The sequence below is a fragment of the Gobio gobio genome (assembly GCF_949357685.1).
Source record: "Gobio gobio genome assembly, chromosome: 10".
Classification (NCBI taxonomy): domain Eukaryota; kingdom Metazoa; phylum Chordata; class Actinopteri; order Cypriniformes; family Gobionidae; genus Gobio; species Gobio gobio.
Window position 1 is genome coordinate 4,905,003 of NC_137116.1, and position 17,365 is coordinate 4,922,367.

The 17,365-nt window shown below is 38.9% G+C and overlaps 2 protein-coding genes across 2 annotated transcripts in view; both read right to left on the reverse strand.

The window, feature by feature from the left end:
* bin3 (bridging integrator 3) overlaps positions 1 to 5,298 on the reverse strand; it is an 82,368-nt gene extending 77,070 nt beyond the window's left edge. The window contains exon 1 of the mRNA XM_079827406.1: positions 5,140 to 5,298. Within this exon, the coding sequence (XP_079683532.1) occupies positions 5,140 to 5,147 (8 nt within the window). The 5' untranslated portion in view covers positions 5,148 to 5,298. The remainder of the gene's footprint in view (positions 1 to 5,139) is intronic.
* A 3,468-nt stretch (positions 5,299 to 8,766) lies between these two features.
* egr3 (early growth response 3) lies at positions 8,767 to 15,147 on the reverse strand. The gene is made up of 2 exons (XM_079827748.1): positions 14,715 to 15,147; positions 8,767 to 11,968 (listed from the first exon to the last, which is right to left on the reverse strand). Exons 1-2 carry the CDS (start codon positions 14,866 to 14,868, stop codon positions 10,854 to 10,856), a joined length of 1,269 nt encoding a protein of 422 aa, XP_079683874.1. The 5' UTR covers positions 14,869 to 15,147; the 3' UTR covers positions 8,767 to 10,853.
* Between the last annotated feature and the right edge of the window lie 2,218 nt (positions 15,148 to 17,365).

Consider the following 17,365-nt stretch of genomic DNA (forward strand, 5'->3'; position numbering starts at 1 on the left):
CAATAGACAAAAAAAATCTTTTCTTTTATTTCGTAAATCTTTTTTTTTACAAGAAATCCTACAGGTCATAAAGAACTTTGTTTTCCACCTCCAAGAAAGTAGAAAGGTCGAGTGCTATCCATTATGTCTAGTTCAGCTAAATGCCAGGTAAGGTGTCGTTTTCCTTGCTTTACCTGAGGCAAAAATGCCATGTGATGACTTTGAAACAGAGTAGAATTATAAATTATTTTCAAATTATATGCATCTGTGGTGAAAATGACTAGATTTTCACATCAACACATGTTTATTTTAATGTGAACAATGCACTGTCACTTTAATTCAGCGCGTCCAGCACAGCAAAAAACAGCACTGCTCTGCATCCGCGTGGAGTGTGAAAGCTCTGACCGGCTAACATGGGTACGGAAAAAAATTACGGAGAATGCAGACAGAGTATGTGTGAAACAGGCGTAACTGTGTTGAGCTGTATAACAATGATTAGTTTTCTGTCGATTAATGTATCCAAACAATTGCTCACCTGTCTAATAAAACACATCATATATTAAAGTGTCTTTGGTGTTTCCACGGTTTCTATTCGGTTGTTAAGTCTGACGTCACGCAGCAGTGCTTCCGGGTCCAAACGCTCTATCTCATACATGGGGGTAATCCCAAGGGGGTAATCCTACACCCGGAAAGCGTTCCTTCCATAGGGGCGGCCATTGTTAACCAAGCCATCACCTGCTGTTAGCATCCCATTGACTCCCATTCATTTTGGCGTCACTTTGACAGCGAATAACTTTATATCTGAGGCGTTTAAAGACTCCATTTGTCCATTGTTTATTTCTTAAGAAAGACGACAATGTATAAAAGGCTCCATTACTTTGTATCTTACACTATCTTGAAGCTGTTTAAGCTGTTTTTGTAAAATATAGGCTGACGATTGCGTCATAACCACGCGACTGTGTCATGTGACAATGATTCAGATTTCACTTTGCACAACTACTAGAAGTCTTAGAACAGTCCGACAGGTTGATCACGTCACATCTACGTTGTCAAGCTCAGTCCGAGGCTGCGCAGTACGCTCAGCCATCAGGAAGTGAGTGCTTCTATCCGACTTCAATTTTCTCTGTTGAAGTCTATGGAGTCGCTCTGTCCATTTCTTTTACTGTCTATGATCTCATGCCACAAGAAAAACAACAAACAGTGCTAATATGCACACACAATGTGGTCTAATACTACCAAAAGAAAATGTGTAACCTACCTATCTGACCTACCTATCTATCTGTTTAGACTGTAAGTATTTAAAATGTTTACCTTTTTAAAATGTTTGATTTTTAATATGAATAAATTGCGCTCATAAACGGGGACCCAGAAATGGCGTTCCGTACGTCACGACTTAACAAGTGGATAAAAAATAAAATCGAGGGTAACACCGTAGGGCTGAACGATATATTGTTATCGTATCTATATATGAACTTTCAAGATATTACTATCGGAAAACGCAACGATATAGACGATATAGATTTCCCCTCTCCGCGCTCGCCCTGCATACAACTCTGGCAGTCACAACAAACATCAGTTTTACGAGTGCCCTTGAATGCACCGCTAAAGCCAGCGCGCACACACTACCAGGGACGTGGGAACTATATTGTGAGAGGGGGGGGCGGCGTTTCCATGGTGACGCGTCATTGCTTGTCACGTGACACACCGCAGCAGCAACAGCGCTGAATGAATGATGATCTGCTTTTATGTCATTTTTTCCTTTTTTATTCAGAATATTCACAAATGTGTTAGCTATGGCATGAAATATCTGATATTCCGATTGTAAAATACATGCAAGTGGAAGTATATTGTTGTTTAAACACCTTTATAACGATTGCGTTAGTTGAGCTGTATGCGCGATGGGCGCCGCCGTGTTAGTTTGTGCCGCAGACGCAGTTCAGAGAATCGGATCTGTTGGATTTACAACCTCTATGTTTACAACACGTGAATTCATCCACCTCCCCCGAAATACTTAAAAGTAAGTGGCTGGTGAACTGGGAATAGAATAGAGTAAACATTGAAGTTACTTACACAATGTGTATCTGATATGAATAAAACGTGTCGAATTATAATGGAAAGGATTATTATTACCTCTTCCATAGACATCAGTGTGTATTTTACAAACTCTAAATGTATTGTTTTTTTTTAGTACTTATGTGAATTTATATGTTTGAAACCTAAAATAAACAGTATGTGGTTGAAAACACTGAAAAGTTGTGATATATGACAGCTCTGAGCGCGCCTGTCTCTGGCTAAATTCAACATTTGAATTTAGCAGTTGATCATGTGATGCACTTGATCATCCGCTCCAGTGACCAGCCTAGACTGATTACACCTGTGTGATCGTACGTGCGAAAGGCTTAAAAACAATACATTTTCTGACACAAATTTTTGAAATGTAGGCTTAAATCAAACATTTTAATTCAGATTCTGGTTTTCACCGAACACGTAGTCATATCGTATTGTATCGATATCGAGATATCTGGCATGAAAATCGAGATATGAAATTTTGTCCATATCGTTCAGCCCTATAACACGGGCATGATGTCATTGATGGGTGACGCACGCACACGGTCCGTGTCCTGGTTAAAATGGCTTATTTCTCTGGATTTAAATATTCTTGGAAACATTTAGGATAATATAAGTAAACAACTCAACAAAATAAATAACATTGTTCTAGTGGTTTTTGGATATTTTAATCCAAAAATCTTACATATTGTGCCTTTAAGGCAGCATGAACACTTACTTTTTTAAAGTTGAAACAACATTTTTTTTTCAGTGTGCACATTCTTTTTTTTTCTCTAAATGTCCTAACTCCATCTTCAGCTTAAACTCCACCTTTTTCTTACAATCAACTTCAAGTTCACATTCAGATCTGCCTCCAACAGATGCACGGAACCAAGTCTCCACCTTATATTTCTTTCCTTTTTGATAATTTGATTATCTCGGAATCGGATGATGGATGCAAGTCTTAATATGCAACCAAAAAAGATGTTGCTACTTCCGTTACATTACGACTTCACAGACATTTATAGAAATGCACAGTAACAGACATTTATCATTTTAAATGCCAGCTTTCAAACGTTACTGTAGTGGACATAACGATTACAATACAGCATTACAAATCGCATGATGAACATATAAGCGCCACCGAACTGGAACACTGCTAATCATCACAAAATCACTTTGTGTATTTGTCGGAGCAGCATGGCAAATTATTATGTTATCTAAACACAAATCCACCAAACCTTTGTAGTTTAATGGCAATGTCTTTCCTACGTTCTCTTACATCTTGATGAAAGCAAAACAAACTGACAAGGCAAAACTACACAAGTCGACAGTGGTCCATTGTGTTCAACCTAAAACAAATGCTTAAGAGTCTCTAGTTTACTGGAATCCAGTGAAAGACTCAGAGACAGATGAAGGGAAATACATCTAAAAATAGGGTCTTCGGTGGTTCTTTTGAAGACACCTCAGCAAAGAAATTCCCTGTTATCTAGAGTCATGTGTACATAGCCTAGTTTTTTGGATTTAAAGTTTGCGATGGTATACATTATAGCTTCTTCCGATCAAGGCTACTGGTTTCTTATGGTTTTCTAAATGCAAAATACATCAAAACATTTCAGTTACACTTTATTTTTTAGGTGTCATTGTTACAATGTAACTAATATTTAAGTACTGAGTAATATTAATTAACTACATGTACTTACTATAGGGTTAGGGTTTGGTTGAGGGTTAGTTGCATGCAATTATGCATGATTTACTGTTATTACTATGGCAAATACATGTAAAATATGTAACAAGGACACTGTAAAATAAAGTGTTACCAACTTTTTTTAAAGCCTAACAGACTGTAAAAGATTATTGTTGGTTTAACATAAATTAAGTAACATTTTGAGTTCACTGAAATAAAACAAAATTGGTTAATAGTCAAGTCAAGTCAACTTTATTTATATAGCGCTTTTAACAATGCAGATTGTTTCAAAGCAGCTTTACAGTGTTAAACAGGAAAATAATGCAGCATAATTTTATTCAGCCGTCTAGCCATTCTGGAGAAAACGGTGATGCTATCAGTTCATTTCAATTATCATACAGTGAAAGTGTTGGCTTTACATCAGTAATTAGATCAGTAATTTAGTTTATATGGTTAATTTAGTTTAATAATTAGATTTATTTCGATATTTAGTTTAAAAATTTAGAAAAATGTAGTGTCCCCAACTGTAATACAATGAAGGAGATTGGTTTAATAATTAGAAACTAAAAATATTGTTATCTGAACCAGTTGATTTGCCAACAGATAAAAAGTTGTGATGACAAATCATGAAAACAATTTTTCAATTACACTTTATTTTAAGGGGTCATTAATTTGTTACAGTGCAATTATTTAAGTACTGAGTGATATTAATTAACAACATGTACTTACTATAGGGTTGGGTTAGGATTAGGGTTTGGTTGAGGGTTAATAGCGTGTAATTATGCATGATTTACTGTTATTACTATGGTAAGTAACATGTGTAACAAGGACACAGTGAAATAAAGTGTCTTTGTGGAGCTTAAAAATGTTCCTGTTCCAGACTGCAATATCACAGGCTGTGTACAGTTGATAAATACTCTCTTTTATAATTAAAGGAGCTAGAAATAAGAATAAAATGAGCTACTACTCGTTATATAAGAATATAAAGTATACACGAAGTGGAACACTGATAAATCAAATTGTAAACAGTGCGTCTCTGAGGACTTGCGAGCTAACTTAGCAACTGAAACCAGGGAAAGACACTATGGGCTAACAACCGTGATAACATTATAGCGAGAAATACAGTTTAAAACTAATCTGAACTCTCTACAACCAAACAACGCTTTTCGGAGCTTAAATGGGGCGTTTAAACTCATTCGTAACCTCAAACATGGTTAAACTAGCTCGCTAGCCACAGTCAATGGCTGTGTGTCAAAAGCTCGCAAGACCCCTAACTAGACAGCACTTTAGTTGCATTCGAACGCTCGAAGTGCAGTCTAAGTAGGCAGCGCACTGGGTATTGACACACAACCGGCGGCACTTCACGTCGCCCGAAAACAAACGATTTGTTATTATTTATTAATCCACATAAACGTTGTGATACATACCAGCTCATCTTGTGCTCAATTTCAGTCCAAATAAATCGAAATGTAATCCCTTTCTGTTAAAAACATCGCCTTTTCAGCCTTTTAAGAGTCGGACAGCGAGCAGGAAGTAGAGAAGTTTACTGCAAGTCAGAGGTCGAGAGGATTTAAACTACGGGAAGCGAAGAGGTCAAACTACAAACGCGCAACAGGTACCATTCTCTCTCACACACACACACAGAATGCGTTTATAAGCAAACCAAATGACTGTAATAATATAAATATCCTTAGTTTCGCTTAATTGTTTATTTTCGCCATTATTTTTGTTTATTCTTCAAATAAAATGTATAAGGGCTGTCGACTGACTGAGAAAGCATCGAGAAAATAGGATTTTTCTCAAAGCAGTGCTTATACCCTGAGCAAAGTGATATTACTCGGCAGTTGGGGAAGTTTGAGTTGTCAGGTATGTTAAATTAAGTATGAACTTGTCCAAAAATATTTTGTAGAAGTAAACACATGACACAAGCAAGTAAGAGGTAACCTGAGTGTTTAAGATGAGAAATATTTGAATTCAGATTGAAATATCAGATTTTTGTTAAACTCGTTGCTGTTGAGGAGAAACAATTGAGCAATTAAAGACAATCTTTGGGTTTTATTAGTGAAATAGTTTTTGGCGTGAATGGGCTTTATAGGCTATTTGTTGTCTTTAATGTAAAAAATATATTAAAAAAAGTTGCCACCTTAAATTTTTAAGTTCAATCAACTTGGATGTTTGTCATTTCGACTTGACTTAAAATGAAAATGATTTTGTATAAAAAACAGTTTATTTTGATGAGTTAAAGCAATGTAAAAACATTTGTTATAACTTATTGATCATATATATTTTTTTTACATTGTTCTAGGGGTAGGCCAATTTTCCAATTCCTATAGATTTTTTTTTTACACACACATATATATATATATATATATATATATATATATATATATATATATATATATATATATATATATATATATATATATATATATATATATATATATATATATATATATATATATATATATATATATATATATATATATATATATATATATACACATACAGTGGTGGCCAAAATTATTAGAACCCTTGGCATCTGGGAGTCGTCTTATTGGGCCTGGATTAATTTTCCAAGAGGACAATGACCCAAAACATTCTTCTGACTACTGCCGGAACTACCTGCGACGGAGGGAATCTGCTAGAACATTGAAAACGATGGACTGACCCCCTCAAAGTCCAGACCTCAACCCCATCGAGCACATTTAGGGCGAGTTGGAAAATAAACTGGACAGATCTATTGTACATTCAAAGGAAAGCCTTTGGCTTCAGTTGCAGAAGGCATGGGATAACATTAGTGTTGAAGTTCTCAGATCTGTCAGGTGTTCTAATAATTTTGGCCACCACTGTAAGTTGAAATGACTTAAATATCCAAGTTGATTGTATTTAAAAATTTACGGCAGCGTTTTTCTTTTTTCTTTTTTTTTTTTTACAGTGAATACATCAAATATCCTATTTGCCCATTATATATTTGTTTATTTGAATTATACTGTAGCCTATATAATTTTTTTTTTTTTTTTTTTTTTTTTATGTATGCATTCAAACAACCCACACCTGAAAATTTAGGTAATTTATTATTATTATTTTTTTTGTACAGTTGTTGGCATAGTTGTTTGGTTTGTACATGTGCAACACAAAAAAGACAACAAAAAAATGGATTCAGTTGTATTTTATTCAGGTGTGTATTCAAGTACGCATCAACTGGAAAACATTTAATTTACAACAAAATCAGAAGCCAAGTGAACATTTCCTCTCCACAAAAGGATAACATCAATTAATTTTGTGAACAATTATAAGACTTTACCACTGGGCCTTATTATAAGGCAATGGAAGTAACAGGAGGTAAAAACGTATCAAAAGATCCTTTCTTCTACTGAGCTAAATCCCACGGTTATGTCTCTCATACTCATAAAAGTGACCACGAACAACTCTAAGTGCCTCCGTCTGAGAAGAGACATGCAAGACATGCAGTAAGAGATACAGTCCTGTAGGAAAAAAAGAATACGGATACCAAAATATCTGCCACACAACAAATTATTTATTTTGCACACTATAAACCGTGAACATGAGAACGGATGGGCATCAATAAAGATGACTTTCTTCTTTCACGTCTGTTTTTTTTTTCTTCTGTAGAGAAGAGGAGTCACAGCGCAGTGGACAGCGTTGCTGAACGTCTTTAAGGACCGGCCATAATGAGGGGGTTACAGGGAGCAAAATAATCAGGTAAACAACAGTGAATCAGTGTTGTGAAACAGGGCCTGCTTCAGAGCTGACTAGGGCCACATTTACGTCTCTGTTCTGTCCTCTGTGCATATTGTTCCAGGGCAGCCAAGCCTGCAAGTTTGGCACAAACAAGGCTGTTCATCCTGGCTCTGATCCAAAGCCGGACAGTGAACAGTCATGCTGAGACCATGACGAGGAGGGAGGGGGGACTTGTGAGACTCGTCACCGTATCCATTTCCCCCAAAAACACACCGACTCCTTAGTATTTAACAAAGCACTGATGGAAAGAAGGTTCTTGATTGAATGCAAATGATGCGGAGACAAATATGGACATGGAAGCATTCAGGACAGATACACAGGTGCATGCATGCATGCTCAAACACAAACACACGCACACACACGTTTTCCGGAGGTCACGATTGCTTGTTGCTTCACAGGACTTTATGAGGAAGACTTCCACTTGTAGTAGCATATAATAAAATCTGAGTCATGATGGATATTGGGTTTTACATTAGAATCACTCGGATGAATTTCTTTTGTATCCCTAGAACTTTTCAGCTCACGGCTCCTAATGTAAAACGCTCTCCTCAAACGCACATACATGCACACAATTCCACCGGGTATCGTATCTGATCTGTAAGAACTGCTTGGCTATTTTTACTGCTGCAGTTTGGCCCTGCATTCTGATGTGTCTTGGCACAGAAAAAAAAAAGAAAAGAAAAATAAGCCAGAAGCTGTTTTTGTATGTATTCTTTCTTAAAAACAATATAGCATGTGTGCTTCAGAAATGAAGATATCTTTCAACAAAAAAAAGGAGACCTTGAACAGAACCCGATATATTACAGAACCTGATGTAAATCTAACCCATCAGCGCTGTGATATTTCCCTTGTTCGGTTACACTGAGAGAGGTTAAGAGGTACAAACTTACTTGTGTACACAACTCTGACATTCTGCCATTTCGATGCATTATTCAAGACAATAATGCCAATGTATACATTCAGAATGCCTGTTTAGCTTTCGGCAAATTTCAGTGGTATGTAGATTAGTTTTATGGATCAATATTTGGTTTGTATCATTACCGTTTTGCACCCCAGATAAATATCTCGCATTTGTTTATTTATTTTTAAGAGCTATAACCTGATGAACAAGTTCTATATTGCCTATGAGGAGCTGCATTTTTATTTAAAGGACTGTCACATTAATGGTCAAATTATTTCTGTATAATTAACAATCCCTAAATACCACTGCTCCATTATTTATTCACGCATGACCTTGCCACGGCCAAAAAAAATACATTCCTAGAGTATGACATGGAAGATACACATTTTTTGTGGGATTGTAAGCCAAGTGATGTGTGGGTTTTTATTGAAAACTCAGCATTTTAAATGTATTAAACATAACTGTTTTGAACCAAATGGTAGTGTTATATATCAAATGATTCCGTATGCATAGTTTGCCTATAAGGTAATAAGATACACAGGTTTTGCTTAGCTTTTTTTCACCAAATAATCTTACAGTTTATTCATTTATTAAACACATCATTCAGTGTGTCCGCAAGTCATCATTTGCAATGTTGCATTAATAACAGTTAATATTTGAGACTTTAAAGAAATGCTGAAGAATGCATCACATTTGACACTGTCAATACTCGATTTCTCCTGCACACACACACACACAGAGACACATACACACACACACACACACACACACACACACACACACACACACACACACACTTAAAAACATTCTGTACAGTCACAATCTAAAAAAAAACAAACAGAAAAAAGAAAGCAAACAAAAATGTAAACACACCTTTTGTTTCAACATTCAGTCAATGTAAAATCTAAGTATGCGGGTGTATGCACACACACACACACACACACACACACACACACACACACACACACACACACACACACACACACACACACACACACACACACACACACACACACACACACACACACACACACACACACACACACACACACACACACACACACACACACACACAAACGTTGTAATACTGAAAGACATTGCTTTGTACATTCCAAGTAGAAAACATGTAGTAATATGTTTGTATAATTATCTGTACAAAACCCCCTCTCGTTCTCGTCGTTAATATTCAGAATCTCTAGGCATGATCCAGATATGAGTTACCGTGGAGATACCACATTACGGTGCTGCCCCTGAGAGCAGTATAAATGTCGAAACTGTTCCCATCCAAAAAACATCTTGAATGGCATGCATATAGCAGGCAGGCCTCAGCCGGTAAAAATGCAAAACAATGACTCCTAAGATCAATCCTGCCCAGTGGCGATGCTCACAGGCGAGCATTACCATAATTTTGGCTGATTTCGTTTTTGAAAACCGTGTGTACATGTGTGTTAAAATGCGTGCTGAATATATAATGTGCATAAAAAGGGACCCGGTGAAAAATATTGGATGATAAAGCAGGAAACACAACCGTGTCCAGTTAAGCAATGACAGTAAGGACAACAAAAGGGACAATTTTTCACATAGAAATAAAGTAGCATGGTTCCATTCGGATGCATATTGCTGTGGGTCTTCACTCGTGACTGATGCATAATAAGACGTGATACTAGATGCATGCAGGGATACAGGTCGCAAAAACAGAAAGGATCACCATATCTCATTCTACCAGAAGGGCAGGTTCGGCCCTTTTGCGCACTAAACAAAGCCAAACGGGTAAAGGCCACAGCTGTGTCTTGATTTCATCCCGACAAAGTAAACTTGTGAAAGTGAGCCAGACTGTTTTATGGTTGCTGTTGTTGTTGTTGTTGTTGTTGTTTTTCTTTTTTATTGCACTGAAAGTCATCCGCATCCCTTAATTGTACAGAAGGGATTTTGAAAATGCAACAGACTTTTAAAGTTCACCTGAAACTCATAGGCTTTCCCCCCCGTATCAAGTTATTAGGTTAACACAAACAATATATTTTCTGCTGTATTTAAATACATTTGGCACATTCTGTTGAAAAACAACAACAATAACACGGAAACGTTAAATAATTAACAATCGTTTCAAAATAAAAAGACAGCAAAACATTAAGCAAATGAAAGTGCACTTTTATCTGACAAACCAATATACAAGAAAAAAGAAACAAAAAAAGACTAAAATCTCAAGAGATTGAGCTAAACCCTTATGACTGCGCTGCATCTGTAAGTGCTCTTTCTGTCGATTGACGCCCTCTCCTTCCTCGCCATGCAACTCTAGTCCACTCGTTCCCCACTCGCTTGACCTAAAACAATAGTGGCTACAGAAACATGCCACCGTGATCGATGGAAACCGTAGCAAATGGATGGATATTGTGAGAGAGTTTAAGAGTCAAGTGTATTTCAGAGGAGAAAGAAACCTTGGTTTTTTTTCTCCTCGCAGTCTTTCTTTGCGAGTCCACCTCATGCACAAGTGGTGACGGTCATGATGTTGGCACTGCTGGGTCCCGCGCTCCCACAGGAACTGGGAGGAGAAGTGTGGCTCCCCCCTGCCCCGGCGCTACTCCCCTTGTCCGTGGGTTTCTTGTCCTTCTGTTTCAGGTGCACCTTGGCGTGCCTCTTTCGCTCGTCGCTCCGCGCAAACTTGCGTCCGCAGAACTCGCAAGAGAAGGGCTTCTCGCCGGTGTGCGTGCGGATGTGCGTCGTGAGATGGTCGCTGCGGCTGAAGGACCGCATGCAGATGCGGCACTGGAAGGGCTTGTGTCCCGTGTGGATGCGCAGGTGGCGCGTCAACTCGTCTGATCTGGAAAAGCGCCGGTCGCAGTTTTCCGCCGGACAGGCGTGCGGCCGCTCGTGCACGGGCGTTTTGCTTGGCCGGTTGGGGTACTTTCTTGGCCGAATGGGTTTGAGGGCGAGTGTCTGAGAGGGTTGGTGGTGTTGGGAAACGTGCTGTTGCCCGCCAAGAAAGCTGGGATGGATCTGTTGCTTATCCTTAAAAGCTCGGATGGTCTCGAGGGGAGTTATGGGAGGTGGGTTCACTCTAATAGGGTCCATGCTTTGGAAGGGTTTATGCTCCATCACCCCTACGTCCCCCTGGTGATGGAAGAGGTTGTAGTCTGGGATCATGGAAAAGAGACTTCCGTCCATGCCCGGCTTGGAGGTGGTGTGGTAGTCAGAGCTCGGGTAGGGCAAAGACGAGGACGTGGCCGGGCTGTGGTGGAACGTCACCTGTTCCGGGTATATCTCTCCACAGGTCGAGTAGGCAGGAAGGGGTGGCGCGTAAACCTGCTCCATGTCTGACGACTGACCGCCCATGCTGCCGCCCGAGGAAGACGTCTGGGTGGTGATGTTGCCAGGCGACGGCGACACCCCCAGGATTCCCGCACTCACCAGACTGATGATGTTGTTGTCGGGACACCAACCCGAGCCTCCGATGCTGCCCGATGGAGGGGTGTCGAACGCAAACTTGCCCAGGTAGGTGACGGTTTGTCCGCTCCGACCAGACTGGAAACTCCCGGAGCCGTACTGGATTTCTCCGCTGCCCTTGTCGCCGCCCATCCCCAAGTCCATGATATTATCTGTGGGTCAGAATGGACACGTCAGTTCAGGTTGCCACACGGCCAAATAATGCTCAATGCATGGCAAAGTGACTGGTGGAAAGTTCTAGACTTTAGCTAACTTTATTCTGAAGTGGCTCTCAAAAACAACATCTCTGTTAATCGAAGTGAAGCACTTCGGTCCAACTGAAGGCGTGGATATTGATCTTTGACTAAATCAGAAGTGCAAAGAGATTGAAGATTCCAGTGAATATCTCTCACCTCCCTCGCCTCAACTTATTGTCTTTCTGTCACACAATCTAAACGGCTGTGTATCAACTGGAAGTCATTTGGCTCCTCCGTACAAAAAAGATGTCACGACTGACATCACTGTTACTCTTATACGCACTCTCTCTCTCTCTCCCACACCTTGAGTCTTTTCAGAGTGATGTCTCTTGACACTTGACGGCTGTTCTCAAAAGTACCGAACAAGGCTCTGCTGTATTGTAGTCACTTCAATCACTTTTAATACGCCTGAACACAATATGGCGCGTCTGTAAATGAAATATTTTCTCACGACGGCTCTCTAAGTTTAGTCTTGCACGTGCACTTACAGCAATCGCAGTGTGTACACCAAATTGTGGCTTACGGTAGAAACAAACAGAATGAAAATTACAGATGGTCCTCGCATCTGTTCAACACACACGGGGTACATGTGTGAAGAGATGCTGTGCTGTGTCTGAAGGAAAAGACTCATTCGGCCAGGAATCAGAGAGAAGCGATAAGTAAAGAAAACTGGAAAAACTCTCTGCCTATTATTTCACGATTAAAGGGGACGCATTTCGCACACTTGTTGGGGATCTTTTACAGGGACGTCTGATAGGACGCTTTGTAAGGACATGGAGGGTTTGTCACCTTGACACATTGTGATAAGCAGTCCCACTGAGATATGAAAAAAGTTGTCATGGAGCCTACAATCTGTATAAAAGAGTTAATATATATCTACATGAAAAAAAAAATTTATACATCATAACCTATCACTTTAATTTTCTATGATTTTGAGGAACTAGTCATAAAAATAAAAAAAAGTCCCCTCAAGAAATGCAAGATAATCTGCCTTTATTATTTTCATTTTTTCACGCATTTGTTGTTTAGTTTTGTGAAGAGTTCGCATTCATATTTCGAATTGATTTTGAAATTTTAATAAACGAAACGAGGTCAATACTCTCCCGCAAGTGTGGGAAGCATCGCCTCTTTTGACCTGCAGAGTGAAAACCACATCAAGAGCTCTGAAACTCCATCAGAGGACGGATGATCTTATGCTTTCACTCTCGATAATAACTACAATATTTCACAACTTCTCACCAGATGTTTTAACGTCGCAATTTATTATGGTATAAGAACGACAATTTTGTTTTACAAGCGAGTTTAAAAACGGTATTTTTGCAGCTTTCATCTGAAATATTTTTTGATAGTTCAAAAGGTAAAATCAGCGACAGTAAGAAAAACATTTCGGCTATAGAGAAAAATCCTAACAATTTGATGACCTGCCTGGAAGGAATTCCTCATATTCTGGAAGCATTATTTTAATCAGTAGCTCGATTTAAATAGGCAAATTTTTTATTGTTCACTGGAAAATACTGTTCCAGAAAAATGCGTAAAGATTGTTTTAATGTGCTGAGAAAATTCAATTGATTTGAAAAAGGACAAACATTTTAAAGGGTGCGAAAAGAACACGCGCGAATGTGAATTTCGTCTAATAAACCCTTCAGTGCCTAAATATTATTTAATTTGGAGATGTTATATTTCACGTGTTTTCACTAGTGGCCCGGGCTTTTTTAAGACCATATAAACGCCCACCTGCGCGTGTGGAGGGTCAGAAACAGGGTCAATACTGTATCAAGCACTGACTAATCAAAACCTTTAAATATTATAATAACTAAATATATTATCTAGAACTGAATAGCTTATAAGACTGGTGCAATACGGTGGACAATGTTTTTTTTGTTTTTTTTTACGGGATTAAAGCGCACAGTGAAAAACGAAGCAGCTTTTGACATTATTTGATATGAATAATATATATTAAATATACATTTCACGACTGTGCATGTATTGGCAGTGAATAACGAAGGGGTTCCGCGTGTCCCGTGACGCGTGGGCTAGAAATGATAGCCTACCTATTACCTGATATTACCTGTCCAGTTCACACTCATATCACGTGACTGGAACATTTTAACTCGTCCACTTTCGCACACCTTCTTTGTAATATACAATTTGGCAACACATTTAACGCAATTTTATCGCAGAATTCCATTGAGAGAAAAGGCGCGTCTTGGGCTGTCTATAAAACCATATCCTCGCATTCTAATGTTATGACATAAATGCATTTGATTATAATAACAATATATAAAAATAAAATAAAAAGATTTTCTTTACATATGCTACTCAGTATTTAGGCAGCCGAAATGCACAGCAACTTAAAGCCTGATCAATCTATTTCGGGAATAGATTACTAACATTTGAAAACTGTATAGCCTACCCTAATTCTGAACATTTTTTAAAATATATAAAATCTGAAATAGCAAGTGTTGCAGTGTCAGGAGTTCTGTTCTAAACTACTGTAACTCGCACCAGGCGCGCGCGCAAACAGGTGCTGCGGGGCCGCTCAGCGCGTTCCGCGGGCATCAAGACAACTGATGCCTCATGATAAACTCTAACCAGCCAACACAACAGCTCACAAACTCCAAGAACACCTCACTGAGGAGTGACTGAAAACTTTTGCCCTTACCTGTATTCATCTGCGAGTAGTGCGAAATGGAGTCCGGGTTTGTGAAAATGTTCATAGAAGTGGGAATGTCTTCTTCTGGATAGAGACTGTCAGGTATGGTGTTGATTAAACTGCTCATGGTAATAGGGATCTTGTCCGCTAGTTTACCTGTCATAGCAGTAGTTCAGTCTGTCATTAATGAGCGCGCACAGGTGTTCCGTCCCGATCGCTCTTCTGAAATCTCTCCAAAAAGCGCAAGAAAGAGATCTCAATCCCCTTTTGAAATTGTATCCAAGCGCGCGACGAGCACCGCGCTGATGTCTCCTCACGAGGATGATTGTCGTCTGTTTTGTGAGTGATTTCTGTGGAGTGTTATTGTCTCTGGATGAGTGGAGAGATGTTGTTGGTGGTGGTGATTGCACAAGTGTAGCGCTGCTCGCTCTATTGCGAGCGCAGGGAACTCCAACGCTTTCTTGTTCAACAGGGGGACGGAACAACTGCGTGACGCAGATGACCATATATGGACACACAAAGCTAGACGGCGGAGCGCGTCACATGGAAGCTCCTCATAGTGGAACATTACAGTCGGTGGCAGGAAGATAAGCGCTCGGTGGAGCGGCGGAGGGACATTTTCACCGGTTTAGGTGACAACTGGACCCGGCGAAGAGTAAAACTGTTTTAAAGACATGTCGTGAGCGAGGATTTCGCTATATCTGCGTGACAGCACAAACCGGGAAACTTTTAGACGCACCTGAAGCTGCATTTATACCGAGGAAAAAGTGCTTTTACGCATTAATGCTGAAGCCGAGTAAATGCATTTATACATGTTAATATTTTAAATAGAAAAGTATAAATATGCGATGATAATTAAAAATAGTCTATTCAATTATATATATATATATATATATATATATATATATATATATATAAATAAAATATAAAAAATAAAATATATGCTGTCTTGACTCGAAAAGTTGAAGTGTGCAACGATGCTGCATCATTTGCACAAAAGCAACTCAGCTGTGTAAAGATGCCGTCAGAAAGGCATTTTATTAAAGTACCCTGTATAAGGGTCTTAATTAACATAATTATAATTTATAATTATAATATATTAGTGTATATTACACACACACACACACATATATAAATCATTCAACTAGAATATATATATTCACTTTTTACAATGCAATATGGATTGATAAACTCTTCCAGATTAAGATCTACATTGCAAGACATTGCATAGATGTAAAAATGACTAGTCATGTGTTTTTCTTTTCCCTTAAAAAAACGGGTTCTGTCTAGAGCCATATCTGTAAGATTGCACAATATAGCCTATTGTGTTCTGTATCTTGATTATAAATTATTATTTTATTATTACAAATGGTATTCAGCTTACTAAGCTCCATAGGGTCAGTGTGTGGTGTCAGACTGTTCATATGAAGGTCATAGATCCGTGAGAATAGAATATCATGAGAATGCAGAGATCAATGGAGACTGCTGTTGGGCGCAATGGTTTCTGCTGCGAGTTAAATAGGAATGAAAGCCCAAATGAATCATTTGTAAACGTCAACTAAGTTGTTCAAGCAATTGACTGCAACAGATGATCAAGAGCAGAAGAAGCAACAGTAACTGAGGCAGGGTTCCTCAAAGACTGCGAGTGCCAGAGAGTTAATCGCGTGTAAATACTGCAGGCGCGCGGCAAATCTGTAGGCTTGGCTTTGGCCTCGAGCGCCAAGTTCGCCACTGAAGTGGAAACTCCAAATAAGGCCTTGATCCGACCACGCCCCTCGCTGTCTGTATTTGGTTCGCAAGGTTCCGGTTATGAGAGCTGCAAAGTGGAAAAGCGATCGGAACCCGCAGCCATTAAAGGAACCGCAGAGGGCAAAGCGTCATGGGTCGTGTTTCACCAATTTAGAAACCAGGGAGAAAATATCTTATCTGCGACTTTTAGAAGTAATTTAAAAACAGTCCCTTGTTGCAAATGCTTGACTTTGTTTAGGGAGAATAACAATGAAGGGGAAACACAGATCTTGCCACTAAATATAGGCTAAACATTTTTATATAGCTTATAATATTATTTAACATTATCAACATGCTTGTTTAATTTAAAGTATACTAGACACGTCACGATTAAATGTATAGTATTAACAAAATAAACAACATTGCAATATATTATTATACATAGGACAAAATAGAATAAGATGACATACTTGTCTGTATGTAATCCAATTAGGAGGCCAGGGTGGCCCGTGAGATTTCCCACGTGTCCAACTAAAATTCCTCACTCCTCATCCAAGCCAATCACAGGCGCAGCGCTCCTATTACCCACCGAGAGTAGAAATCCAGGCTGCCATACATGCACTGAAATGCTCAGAAGATGCTGATGCAATAGACAGAGTGATGAGGTAACAATTTGTATCCGAGACCCGGTTGACATGTGTACGTTGGCTTCGAGCCTGATAAATTATGTACTAAAAATGTGTACAAAATAATAACTTCATACCCCCCACTCCAAACCAGAGGTGCTGTCATAGACAGAGACCTGATACAAACTTATGTACAGATCGCAGTTATACACATACATTTCAAACATAGTTTTATCATTTAAAGGCACAATGTGTAAGATTTTTGGATTCAAATATCCAAAAACCACTAGAAAAATGTCATATATT